Genomic DNA, 20,153 nt, shown 5'->3' on the forward strand with positions numbered 1-20,153 from the left:
TTAAATACAATTTTTTGTTTGAATTAGCAGGATAAATATTTCAATGATTGATTATGGTACAAATCATATATTAATGTATGAAAGAATTACATTTAATGGAATGTAAAAGTTAAAAGTCACGACCTGATTTAATGAAATCTATTATGGTAGACCCCAGTGGACATCTCATAGACCCCCAATTATATTTTTCCCTTTCGTAGACCCCTTGGAAGTCTTCGTAGACCCCTAGGGGTATAGACCACTTTGGGAATCACTGATCTAGATTATATCTAGATAGATCTAGATCTATTGAGTAGAATCTAATCACGATCATGACATTTGTCATTTTAGTTTGTTCCTCCTAGACATAGTAATTCCTACCGTGAATTTGTAAGCCTCTAGCTAGACCTACAATCTAGACTTAATCTAGTAAGAACTATTATACCTAGAGTGCTAGACTAGTATAAACATAGAACAGATTGTCTAAGATCTAGATCTATATAATTCAGACATTACTTTAAAAAAGAAAATGGCTGAGCCTGAGGTAATTACATCTAGTGATCTAGATCATCTACGTTCAACTACTTACGTTATAGACTAGATTCTAGACGAAACTAGATTTACATTCTCAATTAAACAAAGTTTACAAAGATTAAGTCAATTAAGAAATCGAGCCTCAGATGACACACAAAAGAGTGACAAAAGATGACTAGTTTAAGTTAAAGTTTAAGATATCTGGACTATTCTGGATATATAGTAATAGTATTACTAACAGTTTTTTTCTAAGGTAGTGATTTGAAGTAATGAGCACTGCTCACTTATTTATATTTTAACCGCCAGTAATAGCTAGTCAGTCCCAACACATGGTACTATGTACTTCTACGTAGCTTGAAAGTAAAAGAAGATGTGATTGGTTAGTCTGTCACACACCTTCCGGATGAACACACAACAAAGTTTTGTAAACACGGAATACGTCAATGTTTTTGAACCCGCCCCACTCAGCACACTGTAGTGGTAGGGGGCGTTGACTTGACAAAGGGATGACACAATGACACAAAATTAGTTATTTATTTGTAAAACAAATCATTTATTTTTTTTATTAGATTAAATTGCTAGCATTTTTTTGTTTTCATTGTAAATGATAGTAGGCTAATAAGATTTTTCTTTTCTAAACGATAAAAATCTTCCAATACTACACCATACTATAGCACGGTCGGACTGGGAGTAAAAATCGGGAATTACCAAGTATAATCCGGTCCACAAATAGCATTCTCTTCAGTATATATAGATCTATATATAGATTTATAGTTTGATATCGCATTAAAAACGCCTTTTAGAGTAATTTATTTATTTTGGACATTACATGATTCATGAATCCGAAAAACTCGCTGTTTTTGTGGTCATTACATCTTTATTTTGATATTTGATATGAAACTAGCGCGCTGTATTTAATCTGCGTGTCCATTTTCCAATAATTCTTACCCAATTTCATTCCATTTAGCTGTCTTTTTATGTAAGAAAACAGAATTTCAAATTTGGGGATCTTAGAATTTAGTTAATATTAATTAATATAGAATTAAAATCTGAGTTTATTGATGCCAAAATATAGAGACTGATTGGAATAAACTTTGGTGTTTCGAATCAAAGTGTGAAAAAAAATGTTTGGATTAGAAGAAAACACATTATAGCCTCTTTTACCTTAAATTAAATAACAAATAATAGGTTATGTCCTTATTCTTCTTAAACTTAATAAGATTTTGATTCTTCAAGAAAAGGGAAGCAATAATTGTTATAGATAAACTATCCATTTCACCGATTCTGCATCTGTGACCTAATACAAAACCAAATTTCAAGCCAGAAAATGAATTTCTTGCATATCTTACTTTTCCGTAAGTAAAGTATATGATTCTTTTGATTAGCCCAGTTATAAGTAGGCCTATATAGTGTTGGACTTTTAAACATTAGAACAAGAGGAATTCGTACTGATCAGTCAGTTGGTAAACGCACCAACAAAAATAAATCGGATTGTGTTTTAGGATTTTTTTTCTTAGCTCCCAGGCTTCCATGGAAACTGGAGACGGCTGCCTTCGGAAGAAACCCTGTATCTTCGTTTGGCATGTAAGGACATGTAGCCGGGCCTATCTATAGCCGGAAAAAAGGACAACCAAATGAACTATTAACAATTTCTGGGGTTAAGTAGCACTTTTTGAAATGTATAGGCCTACTATTTTCATCCCCGCTAACGTGATTTTTCATAACTTGTGTCATGACTGTTGTAAATCGTTACGTTCCAGGACATTTGTGGTAGGACCAATAACAATAACACGCAAATTATTTTTTAAAAGGGTGGGGGAAGAACTCCGTTCTTAAAACTATATCTACCAATAATGTACAAGTTATTTCCCTTATTCTAAATCAAACAAAATAATTAATTCCCAACAATTAATTGGGTATTTTCGTTTATTGATTCATGTTTTGTAAGGTACAATAAATAATTGTTTAAGGTATCAACTTGACAGGGCCAGACATTTCTATGCAATCCGGCCACCATATTACGTGCCATTTGAAGGGTATCGAATTATATATATCCTTAAACTCATTATGTAAAGTTTGATATTGTGGCGAAAACTGGGTTTATGTATCATAACTGCGTGAGTCTGGTGTGAATGTACACTTTGGTTTCTTATAGTTATAATGTTTTTTGTTTGGTGTAATGTACAAATTGTAAGACAAATTTCCATATTATTATTATTATTATTATTATTATTATTATTATTATGTTAGAAATGAACGAGTAGTCATTCTCTGGCACTGCCAGGGTCGAGTTTCGCTAAAGAGAAACAAAATTCATCGTAGTCCCTTTAACAGTTTCCACTGAGGAATTTTCTGGTGATGTGGCAGGTCTGCAGCAGTACCGCCCTCTGACAGGCAACGAAGATGTTCCTAGGAATGTTAAGGGCCTTGAAGGTGTCTGTGAGGTCAGTTGTTATTATCCCCTCGGTTATTATTATTATTATTATTATTATAATGCATTTCTAATAGTAGGTAGCCTTCATGGTTTAAAAAAAAAAGTAAAGTTCCCCTTTCAGACCTATGGGGGCAGATGATGCAAAGGTCATCTGTTTCTGTGGCCCACGTTTAACGAGGGTGCCATGTGACCATCATAACGACCAACCGCCTTTACTTTTCCCCAACTAATGTCAGTTATGTCTGGTACCCATTAGAGCTGGGTTAAAAATCCCAGTCTTCACCAGGATTCTAACACGGGACCTCGGTTCGGAAGCCAAGCGCTTTACCGCTTAGCCACCGCACCTGCTTGGTTTGCTACACGAATAATTCCTTTCATGATTTTTAAAACTTAATATTCAGTGACCTCGTTCGTTCGTACAAGAAAGCATAATTAAAAGATACACCCCTGTCAATAAACTTTACATCTTTAAAATTTTATATTTATCACATCATCTGCTGCGTGTTCTCATCAGATTCAGTTTCACTCCTAACTCCTATCCATGTTCTCATCGGATTCAGTTTCACTCCTAACTCCTATCCATGTTCTCATCAGATTCAGTTTCACTCCTAACTCCTATCCATGTTCTCATCAGATTCAGTTTCACTCCTAACTCCTATCCATGTTCTCATCAGATTCAGTTTCACTCCTAACTCCTGTCCATGTTCTCATCAGATTCAGTTTCACTCCTAACTCCTATCCATGTTCTCATCGGATTCAGTTTCACTCCTAACTCCTATCCATGTGCTCGGGCATATAAAATTAAATGGACAAATCCAACTCTTCATCCTCGATTCTTTTGTCTGGCCACCTCACCAAGTCGTCTGCTGCTTTTTCAATAACCTGTAGATCCTGTTCGAGTGTCGACATCTTCGAGTTGGTTACACACACAATTTTAGGCTATATGATCTCAGAGCATCGCGTTTATTTGTTTAAAGGTAATTCAATATCTTTCTGAACAACAAAATTGCTTCATATTTTAGCAAAGTCTCTTTGTACTTTGGTTTAACTCTTTATCTCCGTAATTATTTGTCCACGTTCTGACAGAATTGTTCTTTTTTGTTGTTGAATATCTTGTGTATGCCCCTATGAAGGATGAAGCCTACTAGAAGCACTGTATACGGATGTAGGCTATTACATTATTTCGAATAATACGTTACATTAGTAGCCCTAATACACTGTGAATCACGACGCTTTGAGTGCTCCTTTTAAAAAAGAATATTATTAAATCTTCGCTAGCGAAGGGAGAGAACAAAAAAAGTCAAGATGTAAATTGATAATCTCCTTATTATTTCCCTTGCCTCAACAATGGGCTACTTTTAAAAACTCGATTTGACCAATCGTATCGCTTCATTCTTACAGTAGCTGTTAGGCTTAGTGACAGCCTAGTCCAGAACTATGGTACAGTTATATATAGATAGATAGATTTAAAAGCATTTGGACAACCAACTCAAGAAAAAAGTAATTAAATCCATATATGAGTATTAATTTTTTTAAAAAAAACGACATTGTTCACAACGAAAAAAAAATTAATTTATTCAATGAAGTCGCGAGACGTCTGTACGAGGTCAGAAGAAAGGTGAAAAATGTACACAAAATAGTTTCTTCGCTAAAAGCCAGTTTATTCGAAATAATACAATATTACATACACAAAGACTCGACAAAACTGCCCAGACAGTGGGCTAATAGTTTTGGACTCTCGTCAGAAAGGATATTTCTCGTGTTATGTAATGTGTCCTTGATCGTCTGAGGAAAAAAATAAAAATCTTAAAAGATTTACACGACTTAATGATGTTAATTTTAGTTTTTATTTGTACTGGACATTGAAAATTTATTGTAAAAAAAAAAAAAAAAAAAGGGAAATGGTGGTGACCGAACGTTGTGCTAGGTTCACGGGGCCTAGGCCTATTCGTAGGCAAGACGTAGGAAGCCGAAAAAAGGAAAACGAAAGCAAGGTGGTCAATTTAGGCCTCAAAACATGGCGTCGCACATTCTTGGAGACTTGGAGGAGGAAGGGGAAACTTGTCTGTTTACTAGAAACCTCAGAGAGAAAAATTTACAACTAAGTTTTGAGGCTTTTAACTGCGCCGCATCTGGAAGTCTAGTATAGCTAATTATCTTTTTTAAAGTAACGTCTGTATTATATAAGATGGCTTGTGGAAAGACTTAAATGGAAACGCAGCGACGAATATGTTTGTTGATGAGGGAGAAGTTGTGACCTGCTTTTAGATGCTGCATGAATTTTAAAACTACACGTGTAAAGCTGCTAGTATAGTTAGGACACTACTTTCTAAAGGTCCAGGAGAGAGTTGTAAAGCATATTTTGAAAGGCTAGCCTGGCCGTGCAGTATGCGCGCTGGAGTGTGGTTCGGTAGTCTCGATGGTCCCGGGTTCATACCCTGCCCGCTGCCATACACTCGTCCTGTGGGAGGTTTGGACTAGGAAATAGATTATCTTCAACTCTAAAGGAGCATCCGCACTATGTAGAACTGTCGTTGACCTGTGAGAGTTGTGATGTTGCTTGTTCAGGCTGTCTTGAGGTCAACTATGGATGACTGTTGAATTTCAACCAATTACTCTGCAAGCGTTTGGGTGTTATTGTTCGGGTGTATTTCGTGTAGTTGATCAACAATCCAGACAAAACAAACACATCGGTTTTAACTAGTAAAGAGATGTAGTCAACGCTGAAGAACAATGTAACATGTATTTATTCTAAGAAAAGGCCACAGTAAACGTCTCTGTCACTAAACACGTCGTTACCCTAGAGGATCATATCGCTAACTGATTTTCCGGTCTCTAACCCAACATATCCCAAACGTCACTAGTCCCGTTCAATATGCGTCTTCTATGGTGCGTCGCTAAATAACTAAACTATAAATAAAGTGTCTAACAGAGTGAACAACGAAGTGGACCTGTGTTGAACACTTTGGCAGAAAAGTTTGTACTACTTGACTTTTGATCTAGCGACCAGAAGGAAACGATGTGTATTTATTTGATCTGGTCACAAGTTTGCTGTGAATAGAGACTTTTTTTTTTGTTTTCTTAACGTCTGACACAACTTTAGGTCACATGTCACCCTTGAGTCACTCCTGGGTTTATGTGGTGCACACTGAGTGTGAGAGAAACACTACAACTCATTGCAGAGTAATTGTCAACAGTTTATTTCGCAAAGACTCAGAATTGTTACCCCCCCCCCCCATTGGATCAGATTGCAAAGCATTTTCAACAGTTTGTCCCCCAAAAACTCCAGAATTGTAACCCCACGATAGGCCTATTTGATTTTCTTTATGTGGGAAGACATTTTTGGAAACCTGAGCAATTGAGACTGCATTCCTGGAACATGCCTACACCACCAGAAAGACGACGATTTACACCTGACTATGTCAACATAAATGGTACTATCAGAGAATACAGAGATAGTGAAGAAACAAATTGAAGTCTAACTGTACAAGTCTGCTGGTGAGACATCTTTCCAACCCTACATCCTCAAGACATTTGGCGCCATTCACGGCGTCTGTCCAACCCTACATTCCGAGGATGTTTGGCTTCATTCCTAGTGTTTTGCCAACCCCATATCCTCAGGACATTTAACTCCAACTAACTCCCTACATAACATGTCTTTTCAATCTGGTATTCCTTAAAGTTGTCTCCCCTACCTAAGACCGCTAACAACAATGACACTTATCCTGCATCCTTCACACTGCATAGCTAACCTGTTCTCACTGTCAACACAAAAACACACGACTGTGTTTATGTCGTAATACGTTGTCTAAGGTCATATCAACAAAATTGATGACCTTTGCCCCTTACAACTTCTTTTGTGACCAGAGAGGCCAAGTTCTTAAGGCACAGCAACAGGTGGGATTTCAGGACCCTAGGACCCTTGTGATGACAGTCAGTACCACATAGCATACACTCAGGCAGTTTTGCAGTTCTAATTGTCAAGGAATAACTTCATGCTGCCTAGAAAGCTTTTAAACAAAGGGAAATCATTACCTTCTCATAAAACAAATAACTGGTGGACATCAAATGAATCATTGATTAATAGATTTAATTAATCAAGCTCTTTAACAATCCCTTTACTTTGGTAAACAGCCAAGCGGTGATGATGGTGGTGACCGAAGAATTTTATCTATTAATGGTATATGTGGCTGAGAGGAATAAACCAGTTGGCCACCTATCAAGGGGGCTCAGGTTCAAATCCTACTCAAGCCATGTTGAGTTAGCCGAGTACCTAATGACAGTATGGAAACCTTCACCCCGATCTTCACTTCCCCCCACTGGTCCAAAAGAGATTGGGCCTTAGTGCCCTGAGCATACTACAATGACAGTTGCACTACACAAAAGCAATTTAAAAGTAAACAAAAAAAAAAGGCATCTTCAAGTTCATGAGAAATGAGATTGTGCTAGTCTTTGACCATGAAGGAGAAGTTGCTACATCATTTAGTGTTTAATTTCTGGTGAACTGTTTGTTTAAATCTACTAAAAAAAAAATGGTCTGAGTGGTTCAGGAACATTTAGTTTTACGCAGCTTAATGTAAGATTGGATACCTTTTAGGAGACGCAGTGGCTGAGTGGTAAAGCACTTGGCTGCAGAACCATTGGGTCCCAGCTTGGCTGCATAACCGAGAGATCCCAGGTTCAAATCTGGACTGGGATTTTTTATTTAAGGGATATATAGGGCACCCGAGTCTGCCAACTCTAATGGGTGCCTGACACTAGTCGAGAAAAAGTAAAGGCGGTTGGTCGTTGTGCTGGTCACATGACAACCTCATTAACAGGAAGCCACAGAGACAGATGACATTAACATCATCTGCCCCAAGGTATGAAAGGGTACATTACTTACTGGAATAACTTTTGATTATTTTATTTTTCCTAAAAACTAAATAGAAAAAAAGTTCTAATTTGTTTTCAAGTCACCAGTATATATTTAAGATGCTCATACAGGACCAATATTGGGCCTTTGGGTTGACTGGTGGCGTGTTACATGCTCTGGACTGTCATCTCAAATTTCCTGGGCTCAAACCCTGTCCTGCAGGAAGTTTGGGGTAGGATATAATAATCTTCAATTACAAAGGAACATCCAAAACAATAGATTGACATGAAAAATATCAATATTAAATAACTGAAAACAGAATCTCACAATCTCATTCAAGTAATTAATGCTAATAAAAGTTGAAACTTATAATAAAAATATTTTTAATAGAAAACAATCTTATTGAAAAATAGTTACACAAAACATTAGTGTTCATATTGCACTGAAATCACTGACCAGATTAATAATAACAAGGCTTGTCTTCAAGTCTGAAGATGTAATGAAAGCAGTATTTCCCATGGCTACCTAACCCCAGCTGCAACTTACATATTTTGCCACATCCAGCACAGACATTGTCAGCCAGAATAAAGCTGCTTTAATTAGTTTTATAAATATAATATAAAAGACTGAAGGGGTACATAGTTTTAAATCACTTTATTGGAAAAAAAGTCTCTGGCCTCCTTTAAATGTATTAAATGGTATCTCATAAACAACTGTTGTGGTGTGTTATCACAATTCTATTGAGGTATGTTGATACATGATCATACATATTTAGAACAATATAACAAAAGTTGTCATTTAAAATGATGAATATATTTTTTAAAACTGATTAATTGTATTTGCATTGATATAATAATGAAAGCCCTGTATATATTATAATAAAATGTTATAAATAACAAATTTATCCAACAACATGAAACTAAATCAAAAGACTAACATTTCAAAAAATAAAACGGCAGCCAAAATTGTTCAGCCACCTAAATTCTATAAGTAGCTGGACTCGATATAATATTCCGTCACTTTTCTGAGAGAGGTGGATCAATTATCAAGACTAGGGTGCTGTATCTGTTCTTTGAGCTTTCGTAGGAATTTCTGGATTCTGATCTATCCATAGTGGGAGATTTAAACAGCTGGGTTAATCTCAGAAATACTTTTGCCTTTGGTCTCTGGGACAAACATATAGGTGAAGATGAAGAACAACAACAGCATGACGGGGAAAGGCAGAAAGGAATATGTTTCTAGTGACTTCTGTAAGGAAAAAAAAAAAAGTAGTTTAGTAATAATTCAATTTTTCATCATGAAAAATCATCTCTGATAAATACAGTAGCGTAGTAAGGGATTTAGGGGTCCTGGGGGCTTGGCCTTTTTCAGGGGGTTCCTTTGCGTTGACATTTGACATCATGACTTGAGATAATGCACTTAATAAATAGATAAGTCTAATGTGTGGAATACATGCAAGATGGTCAATAATTTACATAACAACATGAATAACAAGATAAAATGTCATTGGCTTAATATTTAATGCACAAAAAATTTCGGACACTCATTTGGACGACCCCTCAAGTAGGGGTCTGGGAGATTTTCAAATTTGGACCCCCCTGCCCCCACCATAGCTACCCACTAGATAAATATTATGCTTATAATAATTACATCCAAACAAGAAGACAATAATAGTCAAGCATTGAAAATGTTTTTACAATAACTGAATATTTTAAAATTAATAACCTATTAAAATTTTATCTACATGAGTAGAGCCTATTTTATCTTAAAAATTATATCACTTAGTATTTAATATGGTATAAAATGATATAATTTAAATCACTTTGTCTACATACAAATAATGGACACTCTGATGATGGTTATTGTAATAATTGTAGTCAAATCATAGTTGTCAATACCTGGGATGTATGCAGAATAGATTATGCTGTTTTTGTATATGTGAAGGTGAAGAATGTTGAAAAAACAAAAGGATTAGTTAGCTCTATTAACTGAGTCATTAGATTACAATAGAGAAAAAAGTAATGCTTTACTTCAATGACTAAACTGCAATTGTCTTTATATAACAGACAATTTATTTTTACAGCATGTCATTATGTAATCATAGAACATTTAGCAAAAAAAGCAGCACAGCATGAAGGAGTAGATTAAGTAGATATAGATCTGAGTGTTGAAGCGCTTGGCTTACGAAACTTAGTGAAGACAGGGATTTTTTATTTCGGATCTTAAGGACGCCTTTGAGTCCACCCAATTCTAATAACATTAGTTAGGGAAAATAAAGCAGTTGGTCATTGTGCTGGCCACAAGACACCCTGTCAACCATAGAAACAGATGAAATCATTTGTCCTATACATCCCAAAGCCTGAAAAGGGTACAGGTACTTTACTTGTTTACTAAGATCCCCTTAAAATGTACTTACCTGTAAAATAGGAAACATTGATCACCACGGAAACACTGACAGAGGCTGACCTAGGACCCTGCGCAAACATCTCAGTCACCATGGAAACACTGACAGAGGCTGACCTAGGACCCTGCGCAAACATCTCAGTCACCATGATCCAAGGTAATGTTCCTGAAACATCAATCATAAATCATAAGAGATTTAGAAGCCTAAGCTGAGGTTTCTAGACTCATTTCCACATGGGTCTTTCTTGTAAGTTCAAAGACATTAAGGACCTTATTAAGGAGACACCAGTCATCTATTAGAGATGCTCATCTATAGCAAATAAAACTATACATAGTTAGCTTTTTAAAAAGCTTATCTCAACTCACTGTCTGTCTAGTAAAAAGTTTGTACAGGTTATTTCTCCCACAACCTTTCTCAAATCAAGTTGAAACTGCACAATTATTCATTGGCATAGACAAAGACATGAATCAATGAAAAAAATGTAACCAATTAGTTTAATAATTAATGGTAATTATCTTTTCGATATCAACAAGGGAAAGTAATCCCTCAGTATTCACAGATATGGATGAATATGTAGAGTGTGGTCCCCTTAGATAATTTTAAACATTTCTTCTCACACCCCCACTCTCAGATCAAGTTGAAACTTTAAATACCGGTAATTATTTATTGCTCCTAACTAATCATGAATCAATGAAAAATAAGTCAGTTTGGGAAACAATATAAAAGATAATGAACAAATGTGGGTGTGATACTGAATTGCATGTTTTTCGTCTTAATGCATTCATTAAACTTTTTTATAAGCATACGTATTTCATTATAAATTATCTACTTAAAAATGAATCAGTCAATAATTAGGGTCATGAAGAAGACACCAAAAACTATTTCAAGACAGTCCAGGGTAAGAAACCCCTGGAGATGAAAGGCTCAGCTAAAAATAAATAAAAACTCCATCACAACTGGAACCAGCTAGAATGGCATAGTATGACAAACAATTTTATATATTCCTAAATTAGATGAATTCAGAAATGAAGATTATTACGTCCTAGCCCAAACCTCCCAATAGACAGCAGGTATGCCGAGGTCCAGGGTTCAAACTTAGGACCATGGAGATGACAGTCTAAAAGGCATACCACATGATCAGGTAGACATTGAAATCTTTTTGTATGAACTGCTTTGAATTAATTGCCTTCAAACTAAACCCACCTGGTCCAGTAGCAAAGAGACAGGTGTAGATGATGACAGCCACAATTGCTTATGTATGATAGCCAGGGCAATGTTTTCTGAAAAAAAAATTATCAGCTAAAGTTTAAAGGATTTTAAGAAATTGTAATAGTAGCAAACTAAAACTCTATGGCCATATTACAAGGTCTTTAGGACTCGCAAAAACCTTCCTTCAGGGAACAGTACCAGGAAAAAGAAGAAGAGGCAGACAGAGAAAACGATGGGAAGACAACATAAAAGAATGGACACTGAAAGAGACAGAGAGGAATGGAGAAAGATGGTTGACAGATTTTGTGTGGTGCCCCAACTGTCCAACAGACTAAGGGATAGATGAAGGAATAGTAGCCCTGTAGTTTTTTATAAACAAAAATTAGTTTAAAAAAAAATGGAATGCCATCTATACATAAAGATTGATTTTTATGTCCAACAGACTAAGGGATAGATGAAGGAATAGTAGCCCTGTAGTTTTTTATAAAAAAAAATTTAGTTTAAAAAAAAAATGGAATGCCATCTATACATAGAGATTGATTTTTATGGAAACAGCTTGCTGCCCAATGCACCGAATGATGTGGGAGGCTCTAAGTAAGTAATCTATACATACCTGTAGTGAAAGGTAAACAACTAGTACTACTGAGGAGATACACATGCCCACGAGGCAAATCATGTGCAGAGTTCTTCTGCCTGCCCGGTCCATGATCAGAGCAGATATGAAGGTCATCATGACTTTTACAACACCTGTGGCTACCGTAGCATACTGAGATGTCTCCTTGCTCAGACCAGCTGAGATAAAAATACTTGTACATTAGCAGACCACCTGAAGTTGAATAGTATAGAACTATTTGTTTCGTCATTTACAGGCTGAACTTTTTTTTTTTAAATATTTTCTTTTTAACCAAAATAGTGATTTGTTTCACTCTGAATTATAAACCTTAGCCTGTGGACTTCTGGTTTATATTTTAATGATTAGTTTATAATATCTTGTAATGGGAAAAGTGTTTATTGGTGGGATTGCTGATCCGAATAGTAAATATTTTATATGGAGGGATATTTTTTTAAAGTTTTACTGCTAAGCACTTCAGGAACACGTCTGCTCAAATTGAACCTCGAATGAAAAATCTACCAACCCAAAAGGATTATAACTCACTATCTTCAAATATTACCCTAGATTTAGACATCTAATAGATCAGTATTACTGTTCCTTTGTGATAAATTATGGATCTAGAATAGTTTTATATTTTACTTTTATTTAGTAGTAAACCTTTTTTTGGAGTGCAACTTGAACCAGTTTAGTGATGGTGATGATTTTTACCAAAAAACAATACTAAAAAAATTGCTAGAAAATATACCGGTACCAAGAAAAGGCCCATCATGGTGGATGAATATTGGATTTAGATCTGCCATTTCTGTTGTTTTCATTCATCTTAGGCTTGGATCTATAGGAATCTACCCAGGTATAAAGATAAAAGTATAGATCTATCATCTAGTCAACCTTGATCTACATTAAAGACCTAGCCTAAGGCTAAGGCAATACTAGAACTAGATCTAAATCTAAATGCTAATAATGTCTAAGTCTGCTTCATCTTTTGCTAAATCTTGATCAAGATCTAAATCTTCATTATTACAATTCATAGAAGTATAAATAAAACAATAATAAAGCCTTTTCAGTAGTAAACATTGTGGGTGTGTCTTGGACAAGCATAGCCATGATGTTGTAGATTTTTACAGATAAACAATACTAAAAAAAAAAAAGAAAATGGGCAAAATATGCCAACAGTGGATGATTATTTGATGTAGATCTACCATTTCCTTTCTTTGTATTAATCATAAGCTTAGATCTAGAGATAGATCTAGTATATGATATCATATATCATTATATCTAGATCTAGACTTAGAGTAGTCTATAGTGACTAGAGTCCAAGTGACAAGTCTAGTCAGTCTAGAGATAAAAGCTTAGATATCTAAATCTAGTGACCTAGTCAACCTCGATTACAGACTACACTACTACACTCTACACCTGACCTAGCCTACTGACAATAATATATTTAGATCTAAATACTAATAATATAGAAGATTTAAGAAGATATATTAAATATATAATAAATACGCTAAATTTAGAGTAATTTAGACCGTCACCTTTGCCTACCACTAACCAGTACTGCCAGAGCAGTAGTTACAGACGAGTACCTCACTCAGTCACTGTCATGAGTCACTGTCCTCAGGCTCAGAACCTGGATCTTAATTGTTAAAATTCTAATGTATATATGATAATATATTTAGGTCTAGATCCATTCGTCATTATCACTATTTATTTGTGATAAATTTTAGAATAATTATAAAGTTTCTTCAGTAGTAAACATTGTAAATGTCTAAATAAAGGTGATTAAAGCCAAAAGCTCCTAATTTCTATGTAAATAAAGGACGAAGAACTCTTTTATAAAGTAAAAATAGTTCCACTGTTGTTAATTAAAAATTTTAATTTAAAAATGCAACGAAACAAAGGTACGGTAAGAACGTCTTTGCGTTTACTAGGACAGTCCGACCGTCTATGGGATAGACTCTCCGCACTGATTGAGTTAATAACTTGCAACCTAGTTTAACTGTCTGCATCTTAGAGATGAATACACACACAAAAGAACATTAAGTTTACTTGTTTGAAGGTATTTGGTTATGTCAATGCTTTGTTGTCTAGTATTAGTGTGACACTGTGACATGATCTGTCATGATGATCTCATTAGTGACATTAGTCTAGATTAGGTAGGCGAATATGACAATATGAATATCTAATCTAGATCTAGCTAGAAAAAGTAGAATAGATCTAGATCTAGTAGATCTACTACTATCTAGAATCTAGTGCATGTGAAAAAAACATGAATAATTTTACTACATTTTTTTGCACAGCAATAGCTGCTTTTTATCTTATTAATTTTCTGCTAATTCATTTTTGATTATTTTGTATTTTGATTCCAAACAACGCATTGCTACATTTCAAAATAATAATTGGGTAATGGACCTCATTCACCAATCGTAAACAAAGAACATTTAGTCAGGTGATCTTATTGATAAAACAATGGGAAAAACTGTCACTTTCAAGTTTCAATTTTACAATATTATATTTCATAATAAACCACTTTTTTTTGTGTTTTTTTTTCTTTTCTTTAACAGTTATAATTAAGATATTTTGGTATTCCACTATCCATCTTTCTCTCTCTCTCTCTCTCTCTCTCTCTCTCTCTCTATGTATGAGATGATCCATAGTCGCTTTGCAATTGACTATGAATTTATATGTGGAGCCCAAAGATATGAAAATGCAGCTTCAATGTCTGGAAACATGGAGAAGTTTATGAAATTTATTGACAACCATATAGAATAGCTATCTAATAGATATGTGTATAATGTTCACTCAATCTATGTGGTCAACATTCTTTTTCCGAAAATAGCTTTTTGCCTCTCATTTTTTGTATATGATTGAAATACTTTTTTTTTCGTTCTGAAATTATTGCCACTAGAGGCTCAGCTTAAGGTCTTTTATTTTACCTATCTTTACTTTTTTTTTTTTTTGGGGGGGGGGGGGAGGGGGGAGAAGATGTACTAGAAGGCCAAATATACACAAGAGTAGGCCTATCTTTAAAATATTGTCAAAGTGGTGACTAATTAAATCTTTTATTTAGCAAATGCCTAACTTAATTATAAGTTTTCAAGTTTGAAAAAAAAAACAGTAATTTACTTATGGTTGCATTGTTGTAAAATTGAACTATAGATCAATGGCAATGTCTTCGATTCCAAAGATTAAGGATGTGTTCACAGTTACACATGACATTTTAGACATTTTAAGATATTAAGTTGATCTCAACAACTTTTTTTTTTTCAAATCCAGATGAATTCTTCATGTCTTTTAATATTCCAATAGCAGACTTTATTTCAATACAAATAGTTAAAATAGTCGTTTTTACGGCAACAAAAGAATACAGTTTTTTGCTATTAAGTGACTAAATCGTCCCCATTAGGAAGCAATGGAAGCATCAGAATCATTCTTGGCATTAGCCAAGTAGAAAAATCCCCTAAAATAATCAAGTATATGATTCGACTGCCACATTGTAACATTTCCTTTATCTTGGTTAGAGGTTCATTTACAGAAAAATTACATAATCATCTTCAGAAATCTCTCTATGGCCACTTATTTACTTTCCGATTCTACTGAATTTACATTATTTGCATGTGAGATTTCAATAATATTTATGCCGGAAGAATGTGGTCGTTTGTTAAACAGGGACTATATGTTGGCGTCCTGATATTACGGTGCTAACTACAAACTAAATTCAATTAAAACATTTTAAAAAATCAAAGCAGTGTTTATACACATACATGCAGCTGGTATACATCTGAAAATAGGGTTTCACGTTTTCCTTGATATATTAAGAATAATATAGCATTTTGAAATAATTTCATAGTCGAAATGAAAAAAAAAGCATATAGATCTATTTATTAATTGTGAATAACATGTTGCAATATTTAGCCACTGTCATTTTTTTAAATTGTCAGTTATTCATAAAGTTCATTTTTTTATTTGGGTGTCCCCCACACCCCCTAACAGGTGTCACCCGGTGCAGACCGCACCACCCTAGTGACGCCACTGCTACTTACCATTACTAGATGATTTAACTCAGAGTCTAACCAACAACACCCAAACAACAGCCAACTTAATTTATCACAACACTTACTTGAGAGTTTTTAACATTAAGCCATTTACTTTTTAGAATATTATATTTAGATCTATTTGATTTAACTAAGGCTGCTGGGTAAAAACTATAATATTATATTTAGATCTATTTGATTTAACTAAGGCTGCTGGGTAAAAACTATTCTCTCTATATATAGTCTGATACTATCTGATAGTTGAAAGCCCGATGTCAGTTAGGCAGCTTAATACAATGCAGTTGTCTCCGCAAAAATAGTTTCGAAATCCCACACGTTTGTTGAGCATTCCTCCCATTCAGGCACACTCTGTCCATTTTGATGCACAGGCACCCACACTTTGGGCTGTATGTCCTGGACTTAGTGAACCCCATTATCTTCTTATCTGCTAGACTATATTTTACCAAAAATAAATGCTCTTCCCTGATTTTATTTTGTAATGATACTAAGATGATGAATGATCTTGAAACACCCTGAATGAAAGTGGAATAAAGAGGCTTTTAAATATCTCTGTTGGAGCTTTCTCCTGGTCTGATGTACCTGTAGTGTGATGAGTGCACATATTGTCTTTAAGGACTTAATATGATTTGGAAAGGCATCTTCCATGAAATAGTTTTACCAGAGATGTTAGCTGTGTTTGAGTGATAACAAATGCTTTTCAATTAGTCTATTTAGAAGTTTAAATGTCTTTGAAGTATCTCTTTACCAGCAGGTGATTAGACTACTGATAGTAGCTGTATAAAAAAAGTGCTGTAATTATTATTTTGTCACTTTAAATTTTCCTAGATGCCTAAGTCTTTGATGTATTTTGGTGTAAAGATTTTGGCCCTGTTCATTCCATGTTGTTTATGGTTGTGTCTAGGCATTGATATTTTTACACTTGGTCTGTGGTTTGATTGTTTTTATCTGAATCTCTGCAAGCTGGTCTTTATGCTTTTTAAAATCATTTCTCAAGTCTTTTGGACATTTAAAATTAAAAAGTTGCTCCTCTAGTAGTTGTTAATAGTTGAAAGGTACAGCCTCTTGTCGCCTGTGATATGGATGATGATAGCTGTGTAGTAAGCAAATGTGATGCGATGGGGATATCAACTGTTAGGCTTTGTATGCCATTTGTGTAGATGTTATAAAATACTGGTGAAAGAACACACACATGCAGTACTCCAGCACTAATCTCTGGGTACCTGACACAACATCATTCATTTTTACATATTGAGGGCATTTCATCAGAAAGGTTTAGGAACATGTGCATATGTTTCTCTAACATTTAAATTAGCTAGGTTTATAAATCAAGAATTGCTGTTGGATGGCATTAAAAGCAGATGAAAGAAGTCAACAAATACTAGTCTAGCTTGGTGTTTCTGGGTATTAAGATGACAGTACAGACTTTCAAGCATCTTGGGTACTTGATGGTTTGTTTGAAAACTGATGAGTGTAGAGATATGCTTCTACTTCTTTCAATAGACATTTCAGAATCATTTTTTAAAGTACTTCTTTGGAATCGAATGTAAGAGCGAGTGGCGTAGATTGTTGTGAGAATCAATAGTGTTGTTTTTTTCTTTTTCCAAACTTATTTAAACATTTTTATCACTTCTAGTGTATTAAACAGATCTTGGAATTGGTCTACATTTTTCTTGTGGATTGATGTCATTGAATCATGGTAGTCTTTCTCAAAGTTGTGGCTGTCAAAATGACTGCTAAAATCATTTAATTCATCAACAAATTTATTGTCAGTAACATAGCTATGTAACCAGTAATTTGGTTTTTGACATTCTTTAGAATTATTTTTTTTTTTAAAAAAAAGCTCTTTTCCTTCAAATCCTTCACCTAACCTTTAGCCTGTTGGACCATTGGGGCACCACACTAGATTTGTCAACCATCTTTCTCCATTCCTGTCTTTTGCCTTAGCTAGAACCTCTATCAATGGCAGGCCTGTCCATTCATCCCTACTTTCTTCAAATACTTTCTTTTCAAGGGCTGAGGTGAATCCCAGAGCACTTTTCTTGAACATTCTTTTCTTGTATAGTATTGCATCCTTGAGTCCTTTGGTCATCTAAAGTTTGTTATTACTGAATGTTTTAATTATCTTTTTGGGTATAATCATATGTTCACATTTACTGGAAATAAGAATTGACAGTTGTAAGTACATCTATGTCAAGGCTATTGTTTAAGAACATTTCCCAGTCTGTTTGACTGAGACACCTTTGTAGTTTCAAAACAGCCTTGATGGGATGGGTTGTAATTCATGTTTTGTTGTTTGTAGAACTGGTCTCTAATTGAAGGTAAGATGTATCATGGTGTGTCCCCAGCTCGGCGAGCTAAGGGGGGACTTGTCTGAGCAGTCACTCAACAGGATGGCTGCCTGGTCGTGTGGCTTGGGCGCTGGACTGTTGTTCGGATTTATCGACGGTCGAGGGTTCAAACCCTGCCCGCTCCCATCCCCCGTCGTCCTGCGGGAGGTTTGGACTAGGAAGTAAACTATCTTCAACTCTGAAGGAACATCCGAAACATGTAAAACATTTTACAAAAACATTTTACACTTGTATGGTAGCTATGAGGCATTAAGCCGAACAGCCCAGTTTCTTGCCAGAGCACTATGGGAGAATTGAGTCCTTCCTGCTCTGTTTTATTCAATAAGAGTTCATCCCAGGTATCATTGTGTGGTCATACTCTGCCATGGGAAATAAGGTTTAAGATGTGTAGGCTCCTAGTATGTTGCTATGACACATGTCTAGAGCTCTATCTTGCTTTGTAGGGCAATGAACTTATGGACTATATGTAAACAAGTGTTAAGCTAACAAAAGGTGATTGAGTCTCCCATAACTAATTAGACAGAATCTGGGCTTTTATTTCAATCTCAGATATGATGTCTAGTTTATGTTTTGTTGCTGTCTCAGTGTTGGCTTTGGGTTGTTATATATATGACATAGATTTGTTTTAACTCTCTGGATAAGTAGAATGGCTTAAAGTAGATACACAGTAGTTCATTATCAGACTGATTGAGATATGGCTGACACAACAATATTGTTTGTTCACACAAATAACCAGTCCTCCTCCCCTGGCTTTTACCATGATCTATTTTTCTATCTGCTTTATTCAAATGAAGTGCATCCAAGTCAACTGAAGTGTCAGGAATGATTTCATCTTCTAGCCAGCTTTTTGATGCTGAGCTGTGAGCTCTTTTGCAGACTGTGCTAAGGAAAAATAGTGTGCTGTTTTCTTCCGTTGTTCTGCACTGCTGTACAGGGTGTTGGTTATGTTGGGCTGTAGTGGAAGTAGGGTCTGCCTAAGGTGGATTAGGAAGGGGCATTCAAAGAGGATATGGTTTACGGTTTCATAAGTGTGGTTACAGTGTCTACAAAGGGGGAGTTGTGTAAAATTTTTTTGGTTCAGATGGTAATTTAATAGTGGTGTGTGTCCTGTTCTTAGTTGAAAGATTGTAGATTGCTCTTTGTGGGGGAGGAAGTTAATACTGTCCAGTTTGTTAGGCATAGTCATTTCTTTGTACATGGCACTGTCTGTGTTTCCTGGTGCCCATTGGTTGAGCCACTCCTCTTTGTGATTGTTGACTAACATTGACCTTAGGGTGAGGTAGTTAACAGGTCTATATGGTTGTTCCATAGATGATCGGGCCTTTGATAGTTTATCTGCTTTTTCATTTACCATGATGCCATTGTGTCCAGGGATCCACTGTAGTGTGATATTGATATTTAATTTAATAACTAGGTTAAAATAAAGCAATCTGTCTCTGTCTACAGGGCCTAACAATGCTGATGCAAAATATATATTTAGAATGTTAGCTTTCATTTTGTTATCATTATGTATTAAGTTATAATATCTTCTTTATTTAATGGAGCTACTCCTGTTGTTTCCATTTTCTTACATTCATTGTATGAATGTATTTCTATCTATAGGGCAGATGATGTAAAGTTCATATATTTCTGTGGCCCATGCTTAACATGGGCATCATGTGGCCAGCACAATGACCAACAGCCTAAAATTACTTTTCCCCAACTTATGTCAGGTACCCATAGCGG

The 20,153-nt window shown here is 35.3% G+C and overlaps 2 protein-coding genes across 10 annotated transcripts in view; one reads left to right on the forward strand and one right to left on the reverse strand.

Annotated features, from left to right (window-relative positions):
* Positions 1-8,161: 8,161 nt before the first annotated feature.
* Positions 8,162-13,839, reverse strand: LOC106080283 (uncharacterized). Of its 6 annotated transcripts, XR_008775981.1 has the most exons (6): positions 13,561-13,839; positions 12,780-12,870; positions 12,029-12,207; positions 11,410-11,486; positions 10,219-10,371; positions 8,162-9,050 (listed from the first exon to the last, which is right to left on the reverse strand). XR_008775981.1 is itself a non-coding variant. In XM_056017803.1 (5 exons), the coding sequence occupies exons 1-4, from the start codon at positions 12,841-12,843 to the stop codon at positions 10,348-10,350; spliced, it is 378 nt and encodes a 125-aa protein (XP_055873778.1). In that variant the 5' UTR covers positions 12,844-13,554; the 3' UTR covers positions 8,162-9,050; positions 10,219-10,347. The 6 variants fall into 6 exon arrangements, 1 of the variants encoding a protein (XP_055873778.1); XR_008775980.1 differs by lacking the exon at positions 12,780-12,870 and having other exon boundaries at positions 12,029-12,241; positions 13,612-13,839; XR_008775979.1 differs by lacking the exon at positions 12,780-12,870.
* Positions 13,840-13,935: 96 nt separating this feature from the next.
* LOC106062944 (uncharacterized) overlaps positions 13,936-20,153 on the forward strand; it is a 56,956-nt gene continuing 50,738 nt past the window's right edge. For all 4 annotated transcript variants that reach the window (XR_008775866.1, XR_008775864.1, XR_008775865.1 and 1 more), the window contains exon 1: positions 13,936-14,084. The gene's annotated coding sequence lies outside the window, so the exon portion shown is untranslated. The remainder of the gene's footprint in view (positions 14,085-20,153) is intronic.

This window comes from Biomphalaria glabrata, chromosome 18, assembly GCF_947242115.1.
Source record: "Biomphalaria glabrata chromosome 18, xgBioGlab47.1, whole genome shotgun sequence".
Classification (NCBI taxonomy): domain Eukaryota; kingdom Metazoa; phylum Mollusca; class Gastropoda; family Planorbidae; genus Biomphalaria; species Biomphalaria glabrata.

Coding starts and splice junctions, on each gene's coding strand:
- LOC106080283 (XM_056017803.1), bottom strand. CDS start 12,843: ATGAAAACAACAGAAATGGCAGATCTAAATCCAATATTCATCCACCAT. Junction 11,487..12,028: donor TTGTTTACCTTTCACTACAG/GTATGTATAGAT, acceptor TTTTTTTTTCAG/AAAACATTGCCCTGGCTATC. Junction 10,372..11,409: donor TCTCTTTGCTACTGGACCAG/GTGGGTTTAGTT, acceptor TTGATGTTTCAG/GAACATTACCTTGGATCATG.